Source organism: Centruroides sculpturatus, unplaced genomic scaffold (genome assembly GCF_000671375.1).
Source record: "Centruroides sculpturatus isolate CEXI.00-Female unplaced genomic scaffold, Cexi_2.0 scaffold777, whole genome shotgun sequence".
NCBI lineage: Eukaryota > Metazoa > Arthropoda > Arachnida > Scorpiones > Buthidae > Centruroides > Centruroides sculpturatus.
In genome coordinates, this window is record NW_019384982.1 from 88,662 (window position 1) to 112,908 (window position 24,247).

Here is a 24,247-nt window from a genome sequence, read left to right on the forward strand (position 1 = left end):
ACGCGGGCTGCCAAATCCCGAGGGTGCCGATACCCTCGGGATTTGGCAATGTCAAATGTTTCTTTTGTCGCATCACTAATATACCTCAAAAGACGCGACAGGGTTCTTGTAAATTTTAAACGTTTCTCATCATAGCTGTAAAAGTCTAAATGTTAAACTTAATAGATTTCCGTCTTTTGTTTTCTAACTAATTCGTTTTAGGACCAGGTGTTGTCCGCGGAAATTTCCAAAATTTACAACTTTTCGGTCACTCTCGTCGAACTGGAAAAATGTCTGTCTTTATTACATTTAATACAGTATTTCGAAGAAATCAGTCCCCACTGTACTCGGCTAGAGATTGGTTCGGTTAGGCTTTTGTTTAAGTAAAATTTCGGCTCTTTCGTCAGGGTTCTGTTTACGTCCCCAATTCCCTAATCGCATAATTATTTAACTACTTCTTAAGTAAAAATAAGTCGAAAACGGTTACTTTGTACTCGAATATTTGTAGTCTTCGGAAAAAAGTGGAAAGAGAAATTTTTATTACAAACGGATACATAAATCGTAAATTTAAGGAACATAAATTCTAGAGCTTTTTCTGTACCTGGTGCATCTCTCTCATTCATTAAATTTAGTTGTAAATTATGCTACCAAAGTAACAGTTAATTTTTTAACATTATAGAAGAATTGTGCACGTTTTTTTCTATATTCCCTTACAGATGGGACATACAAAATTGTAATTTCATTGGTTTAGCATTGAAGTCCGTGAGTAATATAAAATCGGAGAGCGGAATATTTTAACGGATTTTTTAAACTCCCGTCAACTATACAGAAAACTATCATAAAAACATACAGGTAAATTCTTATCGGTCTAGTTAAGTTATAATTCTACTCGTGATTCGCGTAATCGACCAAATATCTAGCGGGCGGGCGGCTAACAGCCCGAAACCGGTCCCGGATAGAATTGGAAGCGTTATACATGTAGCAGCCACCCGGGTCCTAGGCTTCCACCGGCTAAACCGGGTGAGGTCGGTGCTCCGTAAAGCGCATGCGCGAATCTGGCGTTTTGAATGCTGACAATACAGCGTTTCCACTCCGCTACTCCGAAACTAATATTCGAATACACAAGAACAATCTTATTATTTTTTTTTTCACGTGTAGTATAGAAATTTGTAATAAGATACATAATGCGGTTATAATAAAATATTGTGCGATTATTTTCATATAATTAAAATTAATAGGTATTTATTTTTTAGAAAATACAAGGAAAGCGGCGCATCCACCGTTTCTAATGACCGCACGCCACTGGATTTGACCAATGAAAATCTTTGGCGGATTAATACGACAAAATCTTTGTTTATAGTAGGTGCCAAGTTACGATAAATAGACTTTAGTTTTTGTCATTCAAAGGCAAGCATTTTGCAACAGATTTAAGTTATTCTAATCTTCTTGAATTAATTGATTTAGAAAACATCACCTAACATCAGTCACATAAAACTTAATAATTATCAGAATAATCAACAATAGAATAATTTTAACAACAGCATCATATTAATCTGCCAGTAATTAAACGAAATAATTTGGCTAAATTGGGAAAGTCGTCTACTCTATTTTATTTATTTATTTATTTAGACATACGGGGTAAGCTCATGATGCAGGGAATACATACAACGAAATCATTAAATATACAATACAAACTATAATAATATTACAATTCACGAATAATTAGATAAAACAAAAAATATACATAATTAAAATACAAATTATATAAAACCAATACTTAGAAATAATATTTTAAACAAAATATCAACATAAAAAATGTGGATAAAAAAACAAATTATACGAAAGAAATTAACTACACCCACTTATAAGACAAAAAAAAAATAAGTTAATTATCACGTCAAACAGCGGATAGTCTCCCAAAATTTCTTAGCCAGGAACACGCATTTAAAGCAAAAAGAAAAAAAAAAAAACTAATGCCACTTCTGGGCAAAATGAAGTGCTCCAACATGCAAAAGGAAACAGAATATACGCCACTCTACTCAAATGACCACAATAATGTCCAAAATTCTTTTAAGCGAAATAGTATAAACATCAAAAATACTTTTGCAAAGTTTCTCTAAACTAGTACACCTAGCTATCACGTGAAACGCATCCAACACACGTGACACTATACGCTGTTCGACGTGATAATTAACTTTTTTCTTGCCTTATAGAATTATTGCAAAGGTATTTGCATACGTCTTTTCTATTTTGAATAAAGAGATGTCAAGTTTAACTTTGTGTGAAGTTTTCTTAGTGAAGTTTTTTCTTCAAGCTGATTTAGCTGTTACTTCTGTGGTTGTGTAAAAGGATAAAGAAAAGACTAGAATATATTTTATTTTTTAAATGGTCTTATCTTCAAAAAAATATATATAAATTTGACACTGCCATTAAAATCAAAAAATTTTCTTGTTTTCCTTCCTGCAACTTCTCTCTTGAGTAATTATTATCCGAACAAGAGAAAATAATAGATTAGATTTAAAACACTTCCATTTCGAATCAGAAAATTTTCCCATCTTTTTTCCTACTCATCACTTTTTTTTCTGTGTAATTAGTTAACACATTTCTAAAGTACTCTCCAAATAAAACTTTTTGTAAAATAAGTATACATGAAATAAATGTAATAATGAAACTTTTATAATTTTTAAAACATATAACTTTATGCGATTATGAGCGTTTCTATTCAACTGAGTGTGAAATTTATTTAATGATGAAAAATAGAATAATATAAATAAAATTTGATATTACCTAATGAACTATAAAGAAATATGTATATTTCGGAACATAGTAAGTTTATAAAAATTATCGAGAGTTAAATAACATTATCTTACTGTTATTTTAAAAAGTTAGTTAATATCTTGTTGGATACTTATTCTGACTAATCAACATACTAATTTTGATCCAAATGTTTAAATTCAGAAAAAAAAACAGAATATGTCACTGAAACTTACAAGGGGACCGAGCGGTATATAAACTATTGCCATAAACCACATTTTCTCTGAAGGATTCCAACTTCTCGTCAAACGCGCAATATTCCAATAAGGAATAATTTTTGTAACTTGTAAATTTTCCTTAATATTTGTCAGAAGAAAGTGTTAATATAAATACCGCTCGGTTCATAAGTTATGTTTGACGTGTTTTTTACTACACTATGCTGCAGATAATGTATGAGCTCTTAGCCAAATAGAAACGATATTGTGTAGTTGTCTCAATTTAGCAGTGGTTTCTGCAGTAATATCTAAAACATTTCATCCTATTCTTTTTTCTGTTACAGCAGAAGATGTCACTATTTGAGATGTCCAGTAACATCTGGAAAGCAAAAGTTGCAAAAGAAAGTTGAAAGTCAAGCTGACATACAGGGTGTCACATATTAGACAGAAATAGTATATCTGCACGATAAAGTGTTTTCCACCAGATTATTCTGCTATCTTATATAAAATCTAATCATAACGTCTTAAATTTGATAACATTTCACGCCATAATCCTCTTTATTAATTTTACTACTTTACTTCGCCATGATTATTCCTATATTAAATGTGTGATGACATGCTAACCATTTAACAAGTTATTAGTGTTTTTTTCTAATTATTCTTCCAATCTTAACTTTAAATAAAAGATATCCTGAGTCAGCATCAAATGTATCTGTATTTTTATTTCCTATATAATAAATATTCCTATATTCCTATTCCTATAACTAGCATATGCTCAGATTATTATATTATCTTAGAACAGATGTTTTGATAACGTGGACAGAACTATCCAATATATTGGATAGCTTGGATATATAATGGGTTTTTTTTTCATGTGACAGTAAGAAAATCATATTTGATGGGAAAATTTTACTGAAATATACGATGAGATCACAGCGAACTAGGTTAGAAGCGATCTGGTTCACTTTTACTCGACTGGACAGGAATGGAAATATTGTTATCAAAAATCATTCATCTTCAGAACAGGAAGACAACGTAGAAACTCAAGAAGTACTGTACAGTACATACAGATACAAAATAGCAGGATGATGATAACAATGAAGTTGAAACGAAAAAAGAAAATGTTCCTTCTCAAGGTGAGGAATCTTTTTTGTAAATAGTAATTTTTCGACAAAGTGAACATAATTTCTTCGGAAAGTAAAAAGAAAAAGAGGGAATTACGCACTTACCCTCTTCTATTGGAAATACTAAAAATTCGAAATCTATTACAGGTTGCTAAAATTTATTAACGAGTGAAAAAATTTTACATATTATGGTGTATTGTACGAAAAAATAAAAAAATTTAATCGAATTATTACAACGAGAAAGAGGCGGATTTGACCGATATACTTGAAGCAAGATGTTTAAGAGGAATTTTATATTTATCCGGTTGCAAAATGTGAAGTTATGTCAGTTAGAAAAACTGTTGACAACACACAAAAGAAAAGTAAACGGTGAAGACTGTACTGTCAGGGAAAAGTTTTAGATTTTTACAAAAAAATATAAAATTTGACATTAAAGAAACGACAGAATCATAATAAATAAATAACTAGCAGTGGGGAGATTGTCAATTTTTTCACGAAAACTGCACAAAATGTATTCCTTATTGGAATATTGAGCGTTTCACGAGAAGTTGAATCCTTCAGAGAAAAAAGTGGTTTATGGCAATAGTTTATATTTCTAGCAAATGCAGCGAATACTATATCAAAATTTTTATGTAGTCTACTAGTACATATTTTACAAGTACACTTTAAAAATTTATTTTGGGGAAACATCCCGAAAATGTTTATTCAAAATTATGTTCAATCTAAGATGTATAAAAATGATTACCGAGGCCAATTGTTTATTCAGAAAAAATATAACAATGAAAACTTGGTACACAAGTAATAAATAAATAAAATTTCATTTAATGATAAATAAACTATTGCAGGGACAATCAGAAAAAAACAGAAGCATACCAAATACATTTACAAGTACTGTACTAGATGAAAAATAAGTAGATTTCTGTTAAAACAAAACTTGCTGCTATCACTACTATTTTACATTCTAAAAAAACAATTAAACAAAAATATACTAGTCCGTTCTGTATCTATTGTTCTTCTTTCATAGATGAAGATACTGGTGAAAATATCGATTAAGACCCGTTTTGTTTAGTTTGTGGATTATTTCTAGTTCATTATTTCTATTTATTTTGGGGCGTTTTATTTCTTAATGCACATCACCCTGGCAAAATTCAAAATAAACTCACCTTACTACGACGACTGCTGGTAAAAACTTAATGACGTCATTAACGATATCTGGAAGGAGACTTCCCCAAGAAGTAAAAATTAATCTCTCACCCCAAATTGTCATCGGAATAAAAAATTACGAAACTGTTTGTAAAGAAAATGACAGGAATTAACAAAACCGATTACTTGAATGAAATTTTAATGTTTAAGTATTTAAATGGCATCAAGTAGGCGTATGCTTGTAATGTCATTCCATCGGCACTATAAGAAGGAGACAAACTGAAGTATTGAAGACGAAGAAAATGCTGCTAATGGTCGAGAGAGATTGATGAAAGGCTTTATATTTTCCAGTGTTAACAGAATTTCTTTGTGACGGTTAGAAGAATTAGTAAAATTCATTAACAATGCTGCAGCCATGGGCGTAGCCAGAGTTTCGTTATGGGGGGCCTAGTAGAGGCCAACCTGACACAAAATTGAATTATTTAAAATTATTGTTCATTAAAATGAAAATTCCATGACAATCGACAATAACTTCACACACACCTGGAATGTGAACTTCTTTTAACATTGGGCACAGGGAACAGTTGACCTTTTTTTACCATTCAAAATTTTCAGCTTTAACTATTTTGGCTGTGATTTTCTGGGGAAGCACCAGGTTCACTGGAGAGGGCCGTGCCCACCGAGGCTACCCCTCGCTACGCCCAGGCTGCAGCCGAAGTTTTCATCTTTAAATCGTGAACGTGAAAAGTCAAGCAGCGCTCGACGTTCGACCTTTTAGAGATGAAAACTTCGGCAACAACTTCGCTGTTGTGATTTTCTATATTTTGCTTGTCGGTTTTGTGGAGATAGTTCTAAGATAGTTGTACCTTAATTTGTAAATCTCAAATTGTCGAGAAAAATTTGTAAAGACTTACATTTGTTTTTTGGTTTTCAGGTGAATTATCAGAGAGGTTGGGGTGCACATATTTAGCCCAAAACGTGATTGGGGAACGGACGCCATCTGGCGATTCTAGACGGTCGATAATGGCGTTCGCTTCGTCTAGAATGACGGGTAGACGATCGGCTTAAGCTTCTTAAGTTTTTTGTGTTTGGGGATAAAATTATGACGTATTTTATTAAAATAATGATTAGCTAAGCATTTACGAGTAATATTGTAAATAAACAGACGATTTTAATCCAGAAATTATTTAATTATTCAATTTTTTAGCGAGTGATGCGAAGTGCCTATGAAATTTACATATACTGTATTTATTTTTATAATAGCCTATCATATGTAGGTTTGTTCTTCCACAGCATCATCTACCATCAACATCTTAATACGTTTGTAAATTTTCAAAAAGCTAATTTTCCGAGCTGCTTTCGGATTTACATAAGCAACTACTTCCCTCGACAAAGGTATGAGGCAGTCCTATCGTACGGTAGTAGAAACAATGCTACTTAAAAATAATTATTTAGTGTTATTAAACATCTTATAAATACTTTTAAACAGTTTTAATTTGTTTATTTGCCTTTTGCTGAGATAAACAGCTTATGAAATTTGAATTAATGGATGAAAAATAAGTTGTTTATTCTTTTAATTGCAGTTGCGAGCCTAATAAAACTTATATAGGAAAATCCAAGAGAAAATTAGGAATTAGAATAAAAGAGAATATACACGCCATAAGAAGTAATTATGCAAATTCTGCAGTGGCAGATTATTGTAATAGTTATGGTTGTCAGATAAAATTAGATACAGTAAAAATAGAGAAAAAGGAACCAAATAATTATAAAAAACAGTTATATGAACACATATTAAAAATGAAAAATATAGAATAAATAATAACTTAGGCAGAATTATCCACCAATCATGGGCAGCTATAGATAACGAATAAGTGTAAATATCATGGTCAGTGCAACACGCGCCATTATTGTGTAACTTGATAGAAAGAAAATTGTAAAAGTAAAAGTATTTAAAAAAAGTATTTGGTAATTTTTAACAAGGGTTTAGTTATGATAAAATAATTTTTAATTTATTAACTTTAAAATAGAAATATGAAGCAAAATAAAATTAAATATAAAAACCAATTATTGTCGGAGAACTGCATATCGTAAGTTTTGTAAATATGTTGTCGATAAATTAATGTTATTTTTTTCTTAATTATATATTTTTACTTTATATTTAAATATTGTAATTTTTGTAATTCTGCTGATGAGGGGCATGATGGCCCGAAACACAAATGTTAATGGTTGTATGTGTACTGGTAGCTTAATAAAGAAAGTCTGGTTTTTTTAAGAACTTTTCTTCAATTTAATGTGTAAGTGCTTAACACCAGTATAATTGTCCTGTGAATGATTAATGTCCACGTTGTCAAATTTTTAATAAAAAATTTGAATAAGGACCGTAACGCAATAATAATTAAGTAATTTTACAGTTCCACGAAAAGAGGCGTCCACACCATCACCCAAATGACCAATACATATAATTGTGCCAGCAGTATAGGAAGACGGTATCCGGTCACTTTTTATTTCATGATATAACTGGGATAAATTCTGAAGTAATATATATCTCTAATGGCAACACTTTTAAAGTACCTAGTGAAAAACAATATTTAAAATATTAACCTTTGCCAATTTTTAAATACATTCAGAAGTGATTCCCCTTAGAGCTACACTTCTGAGAGATTTTTTAATTTCAATGAAGAGAATTCTGCAATTCAAGTCAAATAGTCGACACAACTGTAAATAATGCTGAAGTAATTGAGTAATGTATGCAGAATGTGTGGAAAATTATATAATTTTTGCATTTGAAAACCGATATTTTATGTTTAAATTATATAATTCCATGTGTAAGTATTTCATTGAATTAAAGCATTTTCTGTTTTAAGTTAGTCATTTGTATTTTTAGATTAAATAGCAGCGTGTTTGTTGTAAATGTTACTTTTTCATGTTCATTACATTCCATAATTTCAGGATTTATACTTATATCTATTTTTGTTTGATTATCCGCATATTAACTGTATAACATATAATTTAACAAAACAAACTAAATAAAATCTTTTCTGGTTTTTACTGTGGCTTTGCATGTTGCTTTTTACATAAAAGACGAATTTAACACTTATAAAAAACAATTCGCATAAGTTGTTATATTTAAACTGCGTAATATTCATATTTCTAACTTCACGTACAAAATAAATTATAAATAATGTTTCAGCATTCAGAAAACTTTCCTTGCTTTATGATGTTTCGCAGTTTTTCACTATATGTAAAAAATTTCTAATTTGTAAAAAACTGTAATTTTAAACGAAAAGATACGTAAACCAGTTACCTCTTCAGAACTCGATCGAAATTGAACTTCTACAGAAATCTGCAATGGAAAACTGCCATTGATTTGCCTTTTAACGTTAACGTTCGTTATAGTCGCGTTGGAAGGGATCTACACTCTGAATGGCTTCAGTCTGTTTACTGAGACTACTTAACTCCAGTGCTGTCAAAACCTTTAACCAATAATATATCGCGAAACTCACCACTCTTCATTGTTACAGCAAGAAGACATTGTTGCATAAAATTGGTTGTAAAATTGCTTTTAACAAACTCTTTTTAAACTCGGGTTGTCGTATCACAATGTTGGGTGATACTACTTAAATTAATTAATTAATTTAAAATGTAAAAATTTTGTCAAAAACATCTTACTATAAATTTCTTGCGAAATCAACATTATCATTGTTACATTCTCTAAGATAGTGTACACAAACGGTCGTAAAATCACTTCGTGTACGTCTACAAAACTGTGGTTTTTTTGTCTAGATAAACTTTATACAATTAATTCTGTTAATGTTCAAAACTATTTAACACTGTCCACGTACTACGCCATACGCTACCCGAAACAAATCGTGTGTTTTGCTTTTATTTGTAGTTTTGTTGAATCTCGTAAAAATATGTAAAAAACTTGTTTATAAAGAAACTAGCTGAGAAACCCGGCTTCGCACAGGGAGTTTATATGAGATTGTTTGGTAGTTGGAATAAAACGATAAACTTTAAAATATAAGAGGTAGAATGTGTTTTCAATAAAATTTTTAAAACTATTTACAATATTTGCTTATAAAAAACATTTCGCTTAAAAACTTTTACAAATAGGAGAAGGCACATATCCCACTGACCAGACGACGGCCTCATTGAACTCAATAGTGATTTTCGCAACATAGCCACTACGGAAAAACGAACTCATCGACCAAATTTATCCAAACATTGTTCACAATTATATTACTGCCGAGTGGCTATTTCGAAGGGCAATTTTGGCAACTAAAAATAATATTGTCGACGACATCAACTTTAGTATTCATAAGAAAATTTAGAACTGGCAAGAACTCCTTTTCTTTTAAGTTTGGGCATTGTATAAGGTATAAATCAAATCAACTTTTTATTAACAAATACACTAAGTACACTTTACACAGTTTTCACACTCTATTTTCGATTAGTCACTGTATCACTTTGACTACTCACACTCCACTGTTTGTTTTTATTCACTCACCGCACTACTTCGGAATCTTCATTTCTTTTTCGGTTGTTCCGTTCGTCACTAATAAGAAACGGACGTTCGAACCCACGACAGATCTTTCTTTACATACCCTCACCAATGGGTAGTCCCACCCATAAAAAAAGGCTTCGAATGGTCTACAATGTTTCAAAACGTTCCACAACATTCGAGAGTGTTCTGGAATGTTCCACAATGATCTGGGATGTTCCAGATGTTCCAGAACATTCTGGAATGTGTGGAATACTCTTGAATATTCTCGAATGTTCTGGACTGATCTAGAAATTTATAGTGGGCAAAAATTTTCAGCCCTTATATCTTCAACATCACGCCCTTCGGGTAAAAACGGGAACGTTCTTCATGGATGGGGGATAGAGGGCTACCATACCATATAACTCCCTTGATCGTACCGAAACTCGTTTTCGAGTTTTAGCGGCACGCACATTGTACACTTACCTTTTTAATATATATTGATATTGATGATTATGAAACCTCTTGCCAAAAGTATCGTACCGCTTTTCAAATATATTGATTATTGTACTCTTGATTGTATATAACGATTTTTAGTTAAATTATCCAAATTTCCTGTATTTTTACTTAAAATTTAACATTTATTTAACAAAAGTTATACGCAATGGAATTTAAATGTTTTAGCATTAGAAAAAAATCTTTTACATGAGTAAAACTAATTTTACACCAGCAAAATATGTTGACAAAAATATTAAACCATATGAAGTATATTCAAAAATATTTCACAATAATATTTGTTAATTATAGAATAAATTTGAAATGTTTTAATAAATGTTCATAAGCATTGATGAATCCAGAAGTTTACCATTTAACCATATAAACTTGAAGTATACAACAGCATTATAAGTTGTAATAAAGAGCAGGAAAATTATTGAAAACTTCGAATAATATTATTATTGAAACAACATATGTTTCAGAGAATTGCAACACTACTAAATGTAAGTAAAACATGTAAAACGTTTATTCTGTTGAGTCCACAAAGCGGGCCTAAAGTAAAATGTGAAATTTTTACTTAGCATAATAATTTGAAGCTGTATGTTAGCAAATGGAGTAGGCAGAGTTTGCATTTCGAATGGTTCTATAAACAGTGATTTATATCAAGATCGAAATGCTATAGTAATTTAAAATACCTATTAAGAAAATATTTGGATACAGTGAATACTTTATTAAGATAATGTTTTTGTCACCAAAGCAAAACATATAAGTAGGGTTGTTACAAAACAGTATCGGCACTATAGACTGGCTATCAAACTGAAGTTTGGAATAAAATTACACCATATTAGTGTCAACGTCCTTAAGATCAAATGCCAAAAAAAATTGAAGCTTTAATAAAAGCCATAAGTGGTCGTAGAAAATTTTTAACAAATGCTATCTAATATTTTTCTCAAGGAATCTTACTGGTGTAAAATTTTTGTCTCACACTTGCAAACGATTTAACTTTTTTAAATATTTAAACACTTTAAATTTTTATTGAGTGAAAGCTTTTCTGTTAAATAAATATTGAATTTTAAGGAAAAAAATAAACAAAATTTATAGAACTACTCTGAAAAGAATTATGTGCAATCCAATGTACGAAATCAATATTTTTGAATGGCAGTAAAATACTTTTGGCAGGGAGTTGTATTTTGTAAAAGACTACTTTCATTTTTTTCTTTTGCGCATGACATTATGTTTCAAAAAAAATCATTTCGCCTTGTGTAAGAAAGTCGTTTGTTTTTACGTTTCTGATGAAGATTATTACAAGTAATCACTTGAAATCTTGATTTTTTAATGTTTTCAATGTAAGATCCTGCAGACAGAATAATTTTATTTAATAACGCAAAAACTAAAGTATTATTTTCTTCTTAAAAACGCCACATTTTTGTAATTTCGCGCGGAAAGATGAGAAAAAAAATTTCCTTTTCGACTATCCTTGTGATTAATCCAGGATTGCCAAAGGATTGTGATAACATCCTTTGGCAAGATGTTATCACAATGGTTGCTGAACATCTGGTAGCACGACCCTTCAGTGTATCCCGTCATATGACAAAAACCTCTCTCAGGACAGACACTCTCATAGAACCTAGTTGGCCAAGCCCTCATTTGTTAGCTTCTCCCAACCCTCGTTTATCTCCAGACCTTGACTCTCTTGTCATCGCCTATCACTGAAAGATCGGTCGAACAGAAAGAACTAGTATGCTTAAACAAATGTGAACTCTCTCTCTCGGTAATTGAAGGTGTACTTAGTTAGTCTCTTGACGTAGATATATTTTTATGTTATTTGTATTTATCCATCGCTTTACTTAACTTATTAAACTTTTGTTTATTTGTTTGATTTCATTCGATTTATTGTGAGGCCGGACTCCTATCGACGAACGCACCGATCCGAACTTAGCGATATGCTCAAATAGGAAAGTTTCTAGATATAGACCTTTATAACGCGAATAAAGAAGCGTTTGAACTAATCCTAACTGGTGTCAGATAAATAGTCAACAAGATCTCCCTATCTTGGAGACACATAAATATAGCCCTTTATAGCCATCCACTAACAAAGTGAGCGGGCCTCACAGTACCGATTTCGGAAGTAGGTGAATCGAGTAATAGAATCATCACCGAGGATTCTCACATCAAGAACGTCCTTGCCGTAAAATACTCTTGTCTGTTTGTACAATTACAGTCCAGTTTGATACTGAATTAGAGATGTATTCAATGATTTACATTACATCAGAACTATTGTACGATAGTGTTGTGTTGAAAATAACTAAACTTACAATCAAATTCTAAACATTTGAATCGAATTGAAATGTACAAATCGAGATAAATTACGAATAACAAATCGGTGAAAAAGAATACAAGTCGACCCCCGTATAACACTGTTGATTATTCCGTTTTATATGAATTCCATGTTGTACGAGTTACTTAGATTTTACAAATACGTGAGCCATTCACAGCCCGGCACACGTTTTGTAAAATCTAAGTGACTCGAACAACATGGAATTCATATAAAACGGAATAATCAACAGTGTTATAGGGAGTTCGACTTGTACGTGACTTTCGCTTTCTGCAAATAAATAAATAAAAATTTGTGTGATGATGGCCATTTATAAATTTTAATTGTGACTTATACACAATTTGAGATAAAAGAACAAGATCTATTCAAGAATACGAATTTAATAATTAATTTTAATAATGAATACATTCGAATTTTTTAATGTTTAGATATAATTCAAATTCTTATTTATTTTATAAGGTTGGCATCAATTTAACTTTATTTTACATTCACTATTGGGTTTATTTTTCAAAATAAAATTGGATGGTGCAGGGCTGCCACCCCATAAATATCTTTTATTTTGTCGTTTATACATAGTGGTGTTTGTAAATTTATTACTGTTTGAACTTTCTATAATTCTTCTTCTTTGTAGTTGATATGGAGATTATAGCTCAAGATAGGCTCTTTCTCCGATTGACGTTTATTGATCGCTATGCGACCGACGAGCCAGCCGTATCCGAAGGGCCTAATCGCGCGCGCGGGGAAACAATGCCTTCCGGAAGGACTTTTATGGGGAATTGGCCTGTCCGATCGCGGCGCGATCCCACGACCGAACTTCCCAGTGTTTAGGGTCTGATTACCGCTATGAGCGGCAACGGAGACCACTCGCCCACTGGTGGGTCCCAGTGTTTAGGGTCTGGTCACCGCTATGAGCGGCAACGGAGACCACTCGCCCACTGGTGGGGGACGTTCTACAATTTAATTTTAACTAGATTTTTATACAGTTTTTACAACTGTGATCCCTGTTAATTTATTAACAAACGAGTCTCATAACTCTCCTGAGAAAAGTCAAAAATGAGAACTAGTACGGTAACTGTAAGTTAGAACCAGTTTTGTCCTGTGTTTTTTAGCAAGAACGACAAGCATAAACATTAAGCTCATTTGTTACATAACAGGAATTTTCACGGTTTCTTGTTTTTTATAACTTTTTAGCGACTAATCTATAAAAAATTTAATTAATACATTGAATTTGTAAGAATAAAGAAGCTTGATCATTATGTAGCTATTCATTACAAATGTACGTTGTTACGCATTTGTTAAATATTATTACAATAAAAGGTTTATCACCCTCATGAAAATATTAATGCCTTATATCTCTTAAAATGCTTTTTTAGTTTTTTAGGTACCTTTCATATAACTATTTCATTGTAATAATATTCTGCGTATTTGTAACAAAGTATATTTGTAATAAATATCTTACAAACGGATTAAGTGTTTTTTGTTAATTAAACGTTATGTGAATATTAGAGCTATAATACCTGAATGAAACTTTTGAGTCAACATAACATGAATAAAAAAAAAATAAATTACGTTTGGTTTATACATCACTGGATAGCTTTTACATATTTTATCGGGATTCGACAAAAATATAAATATAAACAAAACAAACAGTTAGCTTAAGTTTTGGTATGGCGTAATGCATGAACAGCACTTTGTCATTAAGCGTAAAAAGTAGTATTAATGCTATTTAGTATTTCACATGAAGTTTCGATTATGCGGAGGTTGTGGAATCCATTAGTTGCATATGGCAAATTCTTACTAAATAAATAAATTGCATTTTTATCGTTATAAAATGTCTATTATTATTAAAAAGTAATAAAAAAGTAATACAATGAGAATGTTTTGCAAGATGTTATCACAATGGTTGCTGAACATCTGGTAGCACGACNATATTACAAACATATATATATAAAATAATACGTACCTTTATCAACGCAAAACGAAATGTCCACCTTGATTTCTTTTACATTATTGTGAGGTAGAAACACAATCGTAAAGAGATGTCCATAGTACGATACGTCATAAAACATATTCATTTCTTTTAAATATATTACCTAAAAGTGTTATTAACAATTATATGAAAAACCATTAAATACAAAAAGTTATAATTTATCACATATCAAAAGAAGGAAATTATAAATTTCGAATATTAATACTGTATTTTTTAATTAACAATGTGTTTATTGACGGTGGATTTAACGCACTTATGTTGACTTAACCGAAATATATTATTAATAAACACAAACCTTCAATAAAAATATTTAGATGTAAAAATTGTACAAACATGTATTTGACGATTATTTGGTCAACAATGAATTCAAAATTTTATTTGTAATGCTTATATTAATACTGTATTTTTAATACTTTATATTAATACTGTACATTCAAGAAGTTTAAAAAATCGAATAACTAACTCTAAATTTACACATCATTAGGATTAATATAGAAAAGAACATCAACAGTTTTTGCATTTTCAAACAAATTTTAAATGAACTTTCGAACAAAACTGATTTTTTAAACAAAAATATTTTATATGTTAAAAGAAATGCTTATTTCTATTAATTGGAAAAAAGATTATTATTATAAATAACTAGTCGATGAGCCCGGCGTTGTCTGGGCAAAATGTAACGAAAGCGAAAATTAAGATTATTACATTATAGATAATCTTACCCGTTTTCTCAGAGTGCAAGAATTAGGTTAACCTGTTTCCAGACTAATAGAATATTTTTAGATGGGTCTAACAATATGTTCGATTTCTCGCGAAAACGCAAAAAACCGCATCTGCGCTTGTAAATCTTGCACGTCGCTATCTCTTAACACTTCAATTGTTACTTAACCACTTTCATCGTTAACACTTTCATTGTTATCAACATCTCTCCCCGCGGGGGGAATTTCAAAAAATCCCTTCTTAGTGTACGTTCTCATGACGCACCCTAATTGTGTACCAAATTTCAACCTTCAACTCCCAACCGTTTGGGCTCTGCGATTCTTATTATTATTCGGAGTGGCTATTTCAAAGGGCAATTTTGGCAACTAAAAATAATATTGTCGACGATATCGACTTTAATATTAAAAAAAATTCAGAACTGGCAAGAGCTCCTCCTCTTTTAAGTTTGGGCATTGTATAAAATATTAATCAAATCAACTTTTCATTAACAAATACACTAAGTACCTTTATACAGTTTTCACACCTTATTTTCGATTTATATTCAGTCACTGTATCACTTTGATTACTCACACTTCACTGTTTGTTTTTATTCACTCACTGCGCTACTTTGGAATTTTCACTTCTTTTTCGGTTTTTCCCTTTGTCACTGATAAGAAACGGACGTTCGAACCCACGACAGATCTTTTTTTATATACCCCCACCAATGGGTAGTCCCACCCATACAAAACAGGGTTTCAATGGTCCACAATATTTCAAAACGTTCCACAACATTCGAGAGTGTTCTGGAATATTCCACAATGATCTGGGATGTTCTAGAATATTGTAAAATGCTCTCGAACACTCTCGAATGTTCTGGACTGTTCCAGAAATTTCTAGAGGGGGGAAACTTCCAGCCCTAATATCTTTAACAGCATGCCCTTCGGGTAAAAACTAGATCCTTCTTCATGGATAGAAGATAGAGGGCTACTACACCATATAACTCTCTTGATCGTATCTGGACTCGTTTTTGAGTTTTAGAGGCACGCACATTGTACACTTACCTTTATTTTATATATTAATTACATATAGTAATTAACAAGGATTCAATACTCAAAAACTTTATAAACTGCAGCCAAATATATCATCAATTTCAAACGTTTTCGGTCATCTTTAATGACCTTTCTCAAGAACGAACGAAAATCGAATGATGACTGATTTGTATTAACGATAAATGCGTTTTGAAACGTTTACTTAAAATAAACTTTTAGTGTGCAATCTCGTGCCATTGGATTACCGTTATAAATGGGCATAAATAAAATAAAATAAAACAAACATAAACTGATAAGATACATCAATAAATACATAGATAAAAATAAAATAAAATAAAAATACTAAAACACAACCATAAAAGCAAAAACATCAAAATGCATGTGTAGCCAGTTTTCACACTTAATATGCATGCTTTTCTAAATGTTGTCTCACTATTTAATGTCACTTCGCTTCAGTTCTTTCCTGTTGAAACGTTACAATATGCTTGATCTCCATGCTGCCGATATCTTAATTGCTTCTCTAAAGTTGATTGCTTGTTCTTCTTGACTGGTTTTTTAAATATCCCAAGTCTCTGCATACTTCAGGTGTTTTTTGTCGTGAATTTTTTGTATCAACTTTGCTTCATCCCATTCCTCTATAGCTTCTGGAGGGTCTGCCAAAATGTATGTTGCTAGTGCTGTAACTGGCTGCTCATTTCTTATGCTTCTTATGTGCTCTGTCAGTCTTTCTTTGAGCGATCGCCCTGTAGCTTCAATGTAAAACAGCTCTTTCTGCCGCCTTTTATCTGTTATTGTAATTCTATATACTCCGGGAAGAAGGTTTCGGTCTACGTAATCTTTGTCTGCTTTTAACATTTGACAAACTGTTGGATTCCTTTTGTGAATTATTGTTTTCTTTGTTGCTGCTCTAATTATTTTGTAGACATTGTTTAGCGGGGCTCCCGTATTCCATCAGTTTATACTCTTCTATTTTATTTCTTATATTCTGCTGGTTTCTGCCTGTTTTTGTTTTGTTTCGCAACATAGTCGTTAATTAATAAAAATGTTCAAATATATGAGTGTTGATAATAACATAAAGTACTCAGCATATCATTATACATATACAAATACTTAACACCTTATTCTTGCTGAGAAATATAATTTATTCGAAACAAACTAACGTTTTCAGCCTGATTCACAGGCCATCTTCAGGTTTAGAATACATTTGAATTAAAATTCCATCAATGGAATACAAAATTTAAATTCAAAATTAAATAAGGTACAATTAAAATATTAAATAACCAACATAAAACAAAAATAAAATATAAAAAACAAAAATATATAAATATGCAACAAATGAATATATAAGTATTAATAAATGCAATTACTAAGACATTCAATAAAACTACTATATTGATTGGTTAGAGCCCTTATTAAACTTCTTAACCATAAACTTCCATGCAGAGGGAAGACTTTCTGCGTCCCTCGCATTTAGACAGCCTTCTTGTAATCTACTCCTATAAATCTGCAACTTTTCCGCTGTCAACGCCAAAGATGGAGAAGATAAAGGATTTATGATGGTCGCCTCATTCCATTTGACTATAGCTCCTGGTGCTTGTGCCATTTGGGACAAAATTGTTGCATTAGACCCCTTTCTGATATTATAACTATGTTCCTTGATTCTAAGCCCTAAACTTCTAAATAGAAGTACCAGAAAAGATCAAGAAGCTTCTAAAAAAAGGCCCAAATTTTGTTCCAGTGGAGGCTATGAATTGGGAAACCTCAGTACAGGAAATTGAAAGGGGCATTGTTGGGCTAGACGATTTAGAAAAAGAGTACTTCAGATGGAAAGCAGTCCTTAACAACAGACAGAGGGACCGAAAGCAAGATATTAGAAGTAGTGACATCCGGCTCACTAAGAATTGGTTAAAGCAGAATGATTTGGTGTTGACTAGGGCAGATAAAAGTAAACAACTAGTCATCATGAAAAGGCGTACGTATAACGAGGCACTAATGGATTACATCGAAAAGACAGAGTGTGAAAAGATCAACAGCAATTTTATTGGAAGCTTGGATAGAAGGGTCAGGAAGCTAGAGGTCTCTAAACTTTCCAAAGCTTTGCCTTTTCTCAAGAAGTGCAGGAACCCTAGACCTGGAACACCTAGGTTATTTGCTTTCGCTAAGGTGCATAAAACCGGTAAAGAAATAAGACCGGTTGTAGAGAAATGCAGAGGTCCCACGTTTGTGTTAGAAAAGAAGTTGCATGAGTATTTATCCTCTCAGCTAGACACAGATACTCTAGTTGCACGTGATCCTATGAAGGTGGTTAAGGATCTGCAAAATATAGCATTAATGGAAGATGAAGTTGCAACTGTTTTCGACTATGAAAGCATGTATCCGTCAGTAAAGATAGAATCGTGCGAGGAGGCGCTATTGGATTTCTTATACTGTAATAACTCGGAATTGCTTAGTTATACTGAAGAAGTAGAGAGTTTGACTAGTTTGGTCTGCCGTGAATCTTGTTTCGCTTTTAATGGACAGATCTACAGACAGAGAAGAGGGGTCCCTATGGGAAGCCCGCTCTCAGGGATCCTATGCGAATTGGTAGTTAGGAGACTGGAAAGAAGAATTTTTCATGGTTTTAAGGAGGATATCATGTATTTTAGCAGATACGTTGATGACCTACTTATATTATGGAGAAATAACAGCAGAATTAAGGATTTTTTGGATAAGATCAATGATAACAATGATGGCCTTACTTTAAGATTGGAGCAGAAGAGTTCCTTGAATCTGCATTTTCTCGACATCGATATTACATTCAAAAAAGGCCACCTGTCCACTAGCGTTTTTATTAAACCATCCCACAGCCCATTGTATATTCCCTCCCAATCCAAGGATCCGTATAAATATAAAATTGCAGCTTTCAGAGCTTTAATAAGAAGGGCATTTTTGTATTGTGAAAGAGTACAAGACAGGAGGAAAGAAATAAATAGAATAATAAACGTAGCCAAGACCCTAGGTTACCAAAAAAGTACAATTCTGGGAATAGTTAGGAAATATGAAGCCAACATCAAGAAAGGGTGTTTTAAAAATGCTCCCAATAGATTCGTAAAATTTACATATAATGAAAGTATGAATACAGTCATGAAAGAGATTGCACACAGAAAAGGTTCGAGGATGCTTATAAAAAGGGCCCCTAATTTATACAAAATCCTCAGGAATGATAAAGATGATATAAGGTCAGAAGAGAAAGCAGGGGTTTATAAAATTCCGTATGAGAACATGCAATTGGGCGTTAAAAAAGACTACATTGGAGTAACCACTAGAAGTTTAGGGCTTAGAATCAAGGAGCATAGTTATAATATCAGAAAGGGGTCTAATGCAACAATTTTGTCCCAAATGGCACAAGCACCAGGAGCTATAGTCAAATGGAATGAGGCGACCATCATAAATCCTTTATCTTCTCCATCTTTGGCGTTGACAGCGGAAAAGTTGCAGATTTATAGGAGTAGATTACAAGAAGGCTGTCTAAATGCGAGGGACGCAGAAAGTCTTCCCTCTGCATGGAAGTTTATGGTTAAGAAGTTTAATAAGGGCTCTAACCAATCAATATAGTAGTTTTATTGAATGTCTTAGTAATTGCATTTATTAATACTTATATATTCATTTGTTGCATATTTATATATTTTTGTTTTTTATATTTTATTTTTGTTTTATGTTGGTTATTTAATATTTTAATTGTACCTTATTTAATTTTGAATTTAAATTTTGTATTCCATTGATGGAATTTTAATTCAAATGTATTCTAAACCTGAAGATGGCCTGTGAATCAGGCTGAAAACGTTAGTTTGTTTCGAATAAATTATATTTCTCAGCAAGAATAAGGTGTTAAGTATTTGTATATGTATATGAGTGTTGAACTAATATAACACTTGTAACCTATAAATATGCTTTATAATAATTATACCTATAGTATGTGTATTACATTATATCAATGGCGTAGCGAACATAACTGGCGTCCGGGGCACAACACTATATTGACGCCCCCTTCCCATCTAGAAACAAATTTTGTTTATCTTGGAAACCACTTGGCACCCCTCTGTTTTCTTCCGTATTCCTTGATATCTCTGTCTTCTCCTTCGGGACATTCCAATTTTCAACGCAGACTCAGCGCTGATCTCAACATTCGTTAAAAGTCGTTCCTTTTTTCAATGTTGAAGTGGTGCTGTTGTCAGCGCTGTCTCGACACAATCAGCACTCAACAGATATGTTGACTGCTACTTTTCAATGAATTGTGGATAATTGGTAAGATATTTGAATGGAATCCATCTTGCTGAAAATGGAATTATGGGAACTAAGCACTTCCTACTCGAGTTGGAACGTCGTTGATGACGTCAAATTGTTTACTTCAACATTCAACATTCGCGTTGAAAATTGGAATTTCCCGTTTCCCAGCTTTTCTTCTCGAATGACGATCTTTTCCCTTTCCTCTCGTACCAGTCCCCTTTGACCAATCCGATGCCACCCCCTATTGGGTCCATTGGGTCAACCAATTACGGTGAGGTCAACAGAACAAAGGCCGGAAGTGACATTTATGAAGGGAAAATGGTGGAAGAAAGAGAAAAAGAGAGAAAAAGAAAAACAAGGCTGACACAAGCCACACACTGACAATTAGATAACAAATCAAGTTGCTTCAATAACGCTCGCTCTCTCGGGAGTATTTAAATCAGAATCACAAATCACATGTAAACAAAATAAACAACTGTGCGAGAAGTGTCAAATTCGAACGAGCTAGTGCACAGCCTGTGTGCACCGTCGTTCCTTCTCGCTCATTCGCGAAGCGCATTAGTCACAGACAAGATTGTTTGATATGAATTGGTTTATTTTAATTTTTAAATTTAATAATCGGCGCGCCCCCTTTGAAAGGAGCCCGGAGCACGTGCCTTACTTGCCCCACCCTAGCCTTTGCATTATATAACTGTGTGTACTTTATATGCAATATGCAAAATGAAAATGCGCATCATTTACTCAGTTTAGAATTATAATTGTATCATTCTGACTTCAATTTTTACAAAATGCCACGAAGAAAAAAATTGAGCGAAAAAGAAATAATAAAATTTTACATATTATGGACAAAGATAATCTTATAGGCAAATTGCAACACTTTTGAAAATGTCTGTTGAAGCAATTTAAAATGTAATAAAAAGGACAATCAAAAAAGTAAATAAATAATCTAGACAAAAACGAGGCAAAGCGGTTCTGTTTCCTGAACACTAGAAGTTTAGTCGTTGACCAGGACGAGCTAACCACGTGAAGTTTATCGGGTTTTCTCCACGTTTGTAACGCCTGTCTAGAGACCAGATACCTACAAAACATACACTAGAAGGAATTCCTTCTAGACTGATCGTCCAAGTGTTGCGTTGCTATAAATTAACAAACTAGTTGGAAAAAGCTCTAAGTAAGAAAAAGAATATAAAGAGTTTTTTATTTTTTCACCTGACAGAAAATGTCTACACGTGACATTGCTTTTAGTTTGTGTAAGATTTAGGATTCCATAGATATTATACTGCATTTTAAAAAAAATTATATAATATTTGTCGCAATCGTTAGGAAAACATGACACAAGATACTGATGGAATGACGCTCTCTGTCAACAAATGGACGAGAATTTTAACAGACACTTGCAAAATAATAACGTCAGATTTTGAAAGAGGAGAGTAAGCGTCACTGCAGTGGCGTAGCGTAGTGAGGGCGGCAGGGGCGGCACTGTTTAGGGAAAGGGCGAAATTACTTTCAGAGGGTAGCAAAATTTCACAATAAACAATAAAAATATCTCGTAAAAATTTGAACCATTCCACTCTATATTTTCGTCGCGCCTACGATAGTGCTACCATCCGGACAGTCCGGGAATCGATTCACCGTCCGGGTGAACTATTAATTTCATTCGGGGATATCCTGCGCGACCTGTCGACCTTTTTTTTTACTTGTACGATTCATTCGTATTCATATACACACTTCTAATATCCAATGAAGATATTTTAAACAGGTGGCTAAACTAACACGGAATTTTTCATTACATATTTTGTGACGAAACTGAATTTTAGTCTTTTAACCCGTCGTCACGCGCTTCCTCCGTCAAATTGAAATTACGCGCGCTCGGTCAATTAGGCACCAATTTAAAAAATTAATTAATAAAAATTTAGCGTCGAAAAATGGGTATTTTTACTTTAATCCAGTTCTATGATAAGTTTGTAGTCGAATTTAGTCAAAAAATTTTAATTTTGCTATAATTTTGTTGATAATTTTAATTTTTTAATATTAAAAGGTAATTAGCATAAATTACAAAGTGTCGTGTTTCATCTTCGCTTCCGTTCATGTTTATAGTCTTAGATACGCGCCGATGTTTGTTTTTACTTCTACTGGTGTTTCCGCTTTTATTTCATTCTCGTCCGTTTTGGTTACAGACGATGGGGAGACGGGCGTCACGTGATCGCTTACCTCACTTTTTACCACAGAAATTGCCTTACCTTGAAAGTTTTATTTTTTTTCTCAATTTTAATTATTATTAACTAACTTTTTTGATAGATTCTCATATATATGTGTTTTCTGAAGTTAAACATATTTTTTTTTATTAAGTTTTACGCATTTATGTTTTTTTATTCACATTTTATATATAAAATAAAAGAAAATTCAAAAATTAATTAATTGTTATCAGAAATGCTAAACTATAAGTACGATGTGTTTTAGAGTACTATTGCGAATAGATATAGTCAATTATTTCGTAAACAAATTCATTATTTTAATTTTTATAAATTACTTATCCTGATGCAACGCGACGCGCTCAGAATCGATCAATTACAGTCGCGCGTTATTTAAGATGGCGGCGGGACCCGATTCAATTACTTCTTTATTTCAGATGTTAATTAGAGAGTGCTATTTTAATTAAAATTTTAGACATAGTGTATGTTTATTATAATTAATAAATTCATATAAGAATAATATATATTACTGACTGTAGTTTAAGCTTACTTGGCGCAATGTAACGGTAAAATATATAAAGCAAATTAATGCAATTTTTTTATTTTTACTAATATACAGTAAATGCTTGACTACGATTAAATCCTCGATTTCTCTACTATCTAGCAGTATAAAATACTTGTTGTTGTAAAAATATAGAATATTTATTTAAATAATAAAAATTAATATTTTTTAAAATTTGATTTGTAAATGCAAAAACTGAACTTATAAAATATTAACTCACTATAAATAATTTCAACTTTCGTTTATTGACATCAGATTTGTTAAATTTCACGGAATTGTGCAATTTTAAACTTTATTATTTATTCTCGGGAAAATAATAGACTTTATTAAGTTTCACTAGAGTCTATTATATAGACTTACTAGTCCTCCACTGTAAAAAACAACAATCTGCTAAACGCTTTATTACTTTGTTTTCTAAAACTTCCTTCTCTGTCAGATAAGGATCAAATGGCTAACAAATTGTTTACTTTCACTCAGTGTCAAAAAACTTTATAAAATGATTTAAAAAATGCCAATGGAAAAAATTAAATTATTTCCGGTCAAATTTCAGTGTTTTAGAAGTTAATCGCTTAATAATAACGAGATTATATGCGAAGAAGCGCGCGCCGTAGCTGCAGCTATTTTTAGTAACAGCGACTGGCGGGAAATTTGAAAATTGAACAGTGCCACGCGCGCCACAGTGCCGATTCGGCACCAATAATTAAATAAAAATAATTAGACGCTTTAAGCAAAAACTGAATTGCGCATAGTAAATTTGAAGAAAAGTTAGGCAGGTAATAATTTTTTCAGATTTTTCACACAGTTAGAATTTTTACACGAACTAATTAAAAATCGATTGGTGCCTAATCGGCACTACGCTCGTGCCGTCGGGTTAATTTAAATTAGTATAGTACAATTGTGTTATATTATCTACTCATTACATTGGCATTATGAATGATACGTGCTTAATGGGGGACTTGTTTCAAGA

General features: G+C 32.2%; 1 protein-coding gene across 1 annotated transcript in view; it reads right to left on the reverse strand.

The window, feature by feature from the left end:
- The window catches only part of LOC111632803 (low-density lipoprotein receptor-related protein 1-like), a gene marked incomplete at its 3' end in the record, with an annotated part of 123,322 nt that overhangs the window by 64,539 nt on the left and 34,536 nt on the right, over positions 1-24,247 (reverse strand). Inside the window, exon 4 of the mRNA XM_023377330.1 lies at positions 14,489-14,618. Coding sequence (XP_023233098.1) covers positions 14,489-14,618 — 130 coding nt within the window. The remainder of the gene's footprint in view (positions 1-14,488; positions 14,619-24,247) is intronic.